We start from the raw sequence: 5,491 nt of genomic DNA, 5'->3' as shown, positions 1-5,491 counted from the left end.
TATTCCACTACTTGCTCCGCCCATACACACGCATACTTTGACGTATTCTATACGTCTTCGTGACGTATTAAATTTAAGTTTTAGTTTATACAATATTTTTTTAATTTTGTTCAATCGTTTTTAGAAAATTCAACAAAATATGTGTTTGTGGTCACTCTAATCGATAGCTCAAGGTTTATTTCGTAAATAAGAAGAACACTGGTCTTCAATGGACTGTAGTACTTTATTTTTCAAGACACACGGACTACGTCCGCCATTTATGAAGTTCTCAAGGTATATATCAATCTTTCACAAAAAAGGGTGGCGCGGCAGTCGCACATGCGCGAACATGCCGCCCGGCATTGCAATGTTTCAACATTCAATTAATATGTAATTTAACAAAGCACAATTTGCATTATTTAAAAAATCTTTACAAAGTATTTAAATGATAATTAGTAACACTGATACAAATAAGAAAAAAACAAATTAATGATACTTTACACAGCAACCGATCTTCTCATACAACAAATATTCAATTCAAAATAAAATTAAACATAAGAATATTTTTATGATACAGGTAACAAGCATATTTTAGAAATAGACCTCTTAAAGGTCCCGTGCTGGGTTTTCACTTCTACAACTCTGATTTTCTTATCAGTGCTATAAAACACTTTAATTATTCTTCCCATTAACCATTTATTAGCTGGTAAATTATCCTCAATAATTAAGACTAGACTACCGATTTTGACATTGTCCTTTTCGAATCTCCATTTGCCACGTTGCTGCAGTTCACTTAGGTAGCTTCGTTGTCACTTTCTCCAAATTAATTGTACTAATTTGGTTATTCTTTGCCACCTGGATAACCTATTTTCCTTTAAATTTGTCAAATCTGGTTCAATTATGGCGTTCATTGTTCTCCCTATCAGGAAATGCGCAGGAGTTAAAACTTCTAAGTCGGTTTCATCCGCGGATAGTGGAGTTATCGGTCTACTATTCAAAATGCTTTCAATTTGAGTGGCTATAGTATGCAATTCTTCGTAAGTTAAAGAGGCATTACCTACAGCTCTTTTAAAATGGTATTTAAACGACTTAATTGCTGCCTCCCAGAGACCACCAAAGTTGGGGGCTCTAGGCGGGATAAAATTCCACTCTATGCCTTCAGCGGATAGATAGTTAGCCAATTTTTCATCAGGATTTTTGAATAAATTTAAACATTTTTTTAACTCCTTGTTAGCGCCAACGAAATTCGTCGCGTTGTCTGAAAACAGTTTGGCACATTTGCCTCTACGCGCGATGAATCTCTTCAACGTGGCAATTAGAGACTCGGATGTCAAATCAGAAACTATCTCTATATGCACTGCTTTAGATACAAAACATATGAATAAGCAAATATACACCTTTAGAGAAATTGTTTTTCTTTGATGTTTACATTTAATGAAAAACGGACCAGTTAGATCAACACCAGAGCAATTGAATGCGAAATCTGGCACAACTCTTTCTCTAGGTAGATTTCCCATTATTTGCGTAGCAGCAATGGGTTTATTTTTAACACAAACAACACAATTATGAGTAATTCTTCTACATAGAGAACGGCCACACAAGGGCCAAAATTTTTCTCTTACACAGTTTAATAAACCATTTGGACCAATATGCAAATATTTAAGATGATATGTCGAAATAATAACAGAAGTTAAAGGACTATTTTTAGGGAGTATTGCTGGATGTTTTTTAAGAAAATTCAATTCAGTGTTACCTAATCGTCCTCCAACTCTTAAAACTTCATTTGAATCTAAAAGAGGGTTCAAATTTCTTATCTTACTCGTAGGAGACACCTTCCCGTGCAGTTTGAGACTCCGAATTTCTGATCCAAATTCCTCGTTCTGTATTATTCTCAACAGGAACTGCTCGGAGGCGTTGATCTCCTCATTGCTCAGAGGTCCTGAAGCTCCTTCAGTAGGATTTCTGCAATTCTTAGAAAACCTAAAAATATAACTTAATACACGCACTATAGTAAAATAATTATTACTCAAGCCAATTAGTTCATGCAAAAAATTGTTGGATGTTAATGTAAAGGCTTTTAAGGGACCTTCAATGTCTAAGCTTGAAGGCTTTTTAAGTTCACTTTGGAAGACACTCAGTTCTTGCGACACAGGAAAGTTTTGGTTAGGATACTCATTGTCATAAAGGAAATTAGGGCCTTTCCACCATAAATTAGTCTCTAAAAGATTCACAGGGTCCAATCCTCGGGATATCAAGTCCGCGGGATTCATCTCGGATGGCACATGATTCCATTGGGACTTTAGCGTCAGTTCTTGTATGAGTGCAATTCTATTTTTCACGAATGTCTTAAGACTCGTTGGCTCCTTTTGAATCCATGCTAGCACAATCATGGAATCAGACCAAAGGTAAACTTTGTCTGTTTGCAATTTTAATGCGGAAAGTATCTTTTTCATTAACTTGGACAACAAGACTGCAGCACAAAATTCCAGTCTGGGGATACTTAGGGCTTTAAGTGGGGCAACTCTAGATTTGCTAGCAACTAATTTCACATTTATGTCACCTGCAGAGTTGAAAGATTTGCAATAAACGACCGCTCCATAGCAACTCTCCGATGCATCAGCAAATCCATGAAATTCGATTGTTTTAGACTGTTCTATTGTAATGCACCTATCAACTTTAATGTTGTTCACACCTTTCAACGTGGAAATAAATTCGCTCCACTCCTGAGATTCTGCAGCAGGAAGTGGATCACCCCAGTCAATGTTCAATTTCCACAATTTCTGCATAAATATTTTGGCCTTGGCTATGACAGGGCCGGCTATCCCTAGGGGGTCAAAAAGTTTTGCAATGGTGGACAGAACTGACCGCTTCGTAAAAGTGTTGTTCTCATCCACTGATATTTTGAAGGTATAGCAGTCCTCTGATGGTCGCCAAATGACTCCTAAAGTTTTAGTTTCATCGGCGCTCGAAAAGTCATAATCGGTTTTACTTGGTGAAAGTTCCGGATGGCTAGCAGACCATTTATGTAGACTCATACCGGCTTTATCGAGAATTGAAATCAGTTGCCGCCGTGTTTCCTTCGCTTCATCCAGAGAGGGTGCTGAATACAACACATCATCCATATAGAAGTTGTCGCGTAGAAGAGGAGCTGCCAAAGGAAAATTTATCCCCTCGTCAAGAGATAGCTGATTCAAACACCTTGTTGCTAAAAAACTAGCACTCACGGTGCCGTACGTGATCTCAATTCATAAGCTTTTGTTGGGCCATTCGCATGATCCTTCCAAAGGATTCTTTGAAGACAATGCTGCTTAGGGTTCACCAAAATCATTCTGTACATCATCTTTATATCCGCTTGAAACGCGTATGTGTGCCTTCGAAAGCTAATCATTATGCTAAATAAGTCTTCCTGTATCACCCCACCATTATACTGGATAGCGTTAAATGAGGTAGCATTATGCGTCAAGCTAGAAGCGTTGAATACTACGCGAAGCTTCGTAGTACACTCTAAAAACTGTACCTCTTAAATAAAAGGCACAAGCTAAATGTACCCTTTATTTTCTCGCGTTAGAGGCACATAACTAATGTGCCTTTAAAAATGAGAGGCACCAAAAGAAATGAAAGGCACCAAAGCAAACGCGAGTCAATGCGCGGTACGAAAGGATTTTACCGGTTCCCTGTACCTCTCAAATGGGCTTCCCTTTTTTTTCTTCGGTACGATGTAACGGAGAAGAAGCGCATGCGCACATCAATGAAATATTTTATGACGAAATACAAATAATAAAAGCAGACGATAAAATTAGAACACCAGAAAGTTGTTGATTTTTCAGAATTAGTTTTGTGTGGAATTTGAGTTTTCATATTACCCGTTACGGGTTTATCTAGTTTGTTTTATGATATTTTATCTATCCCGGGGTGTATTTATGATATTTTATCTATCCCGTTACGGGTGAGTTTTCATATATCCCGCTACGGGCACTTTTCCTAGTTTCCTTTATAAGATTTAACTATCCAGTTACGGGTACTTTATATTTGTTATTGTATTTTCTGTGGTGTGAAATAAATGTTTTTATAAAAAAACTGAACAGTTCTTTAATATAGCTTGATACGCTACAGCTATGTATTAATTGGTGGCAGCGGTGGGATCCGTTCCAGAAATGTTTTATTAAGTTTTTGAAAGAATTGGTGACAAATATTATTGTTATTAAGGATTTCCTACTTTAGAAACAATTAGTGAATGAGATGTTTAAAATTGATGCCAAGAAGTGTGGAATTCGACGGTACTTCGAACTCTTTGAACAGAAAGAGAAGAGATTTAGTGTGAATTTCGATCTTTGGTTTTCGTGTGCTTTACAGCTTATTCCTGCTGAAAGGTCAGAAATTTATGATGATAATTATTATTACTTCAAAGAAAATCTCATTACCAATTTTCAGTATGATCCACCAGCTATTCCGTGCAATAACGATCGCCAGAAAGAACATTTTAATGAGAAATGGAATTCGCCAAGTATTGTGAAGAAATTTAGATCTGAACGTGAATGTTTCTATTGTGGTGAAATAGGACATTTTAAGAAATACTGCAGACATCGAAATTCGGATTATAGAAAAGAGAATTATATCCGATTGTTGTAATCAAGTTTAAGCACGAAAGTAATTTTTATTTTAATAATATTTATAAAACAAATGCATGTTTAATGATTGGGGCAAAAATGCAGAATTTCACGTTTTTTAAAATACAATTTAAAAAAAAATTCTGAAGCAAGCTTTCCAAAAAATTGCAGAAGGCTTTTCATATATTCTGAGCTCAAATAAAATCATCGATTAAATAATATTAAGTACAGTTAGTTCTAAAAAAATTGAAAGCTAATGTTCCCAAAATGGGAATGATGGCGCCTAACGGGTTAATATGTTTCGCCAAAATCTGGATTTTAAAAAAATTCATTTCAATGGAAAGAAATCTTTTATTTTACACTTGTTAAGTCATTTGTTTAAGCATATTTCATGTTATAAAATATCCAAGTTGTCAAAATCTACATCTATCATTTTAAAATATTTTATGTTTTTCCTAATTTGTGCAACTGTATACATCATATTGCAACTGTTACTAAATTATGTAAATTTGTTCTTTATGTCTGAAAATAAAAGATATTAGATTTCATGATATTTAGTGTTTAATTTTTGATCCTTATAAAACTATTTTATGAAATCTCTAAATATTTAAAAAATATCTAAATTTATAATAAATTTCCATTTTGAGGATGCTTTTTGGAAAAGAAAAAAAATCCATGAATTATATTGACTTGGCTTAACAGAAATAAATATTATCTTTTTGTTCCCATATCTGATTAGAAAAGCATCATTGTAGTTGTTGAAGTATCATTAAGAGCTACATAATTAAAGAAATGGTATAAATTTACATATTTTATAATTGTCTATGAAAAAGCCTTAGACGATCCTTTGAAATGATGACTTTCAAGTGGCCAATATTCAAAGAATTGAGAAATATTTTTCATTA

At 34.7% G+C, this 5,491-nt stretch overlaps 1 protein-coding gene across 1 annotated transcript; it reads right to left on the bottom strand.

Annotated features, from left to right (window-relative positions):
• Nucleotides 1-788: 788 nt before the first annotated feature.
• On the bottom strand, nucleotides 789-3,101 carry LOC147810758 (uncharacterized). The gene is made up of 2 exons (XM_087162068.1): nucleotides 2,026-3,101; nucleotides 789-1,959 (listed from the first exon to the last, which is right to left on the bottom strand). Exons 1-2 carry the CDS (start codon nucleotides 3,099-3,101, stop codon nucleotides 789-791), a joined length of 2,247 nt encoding a protein of 748 aa, XP_087018194.1.
• Nucleotides 3,102-5,491: the final 2,390 nt, after the last annotated feature.

The sequence above is a fragment of the Parasteatoda tepidariorum genome, chromosome 4, assembly GCF_982258835.1.
Source record: "Parasteatoda tepidariorum strain Cologne lab strain chromosome 4, Ptep-v5.0, whole genome shotgun sequence".
Classification (NCBI taxonomy): domain Eukaryota; kingdom Metazoa; phylum Arthropoda; class Arachnida; order Araneae; family Theridiidae; genus Parasteatoda; species Parasteatoda tepidariorum.
This window is presented reverse-complemented; position numbering and strand designations above follow the sequence as displayed.

Bases quoted from the DNA above. Each gene is read 5' to 3' on its own strand.
- LOC147810758 (XM_087162068.1), bottom strand. From the start codon at position 3,101: ATGGATGATGTGTTGTATTCAGCACCCTCTCTGGATGAAGCGAAGGAA. The intron at 1,960-2,025 runs GCATGAACTAAT...TTATATTTTTAG, and splicing joins TTAACATCCAACAATTTTTT to GTTTTCTAAGAATTGCAGAA.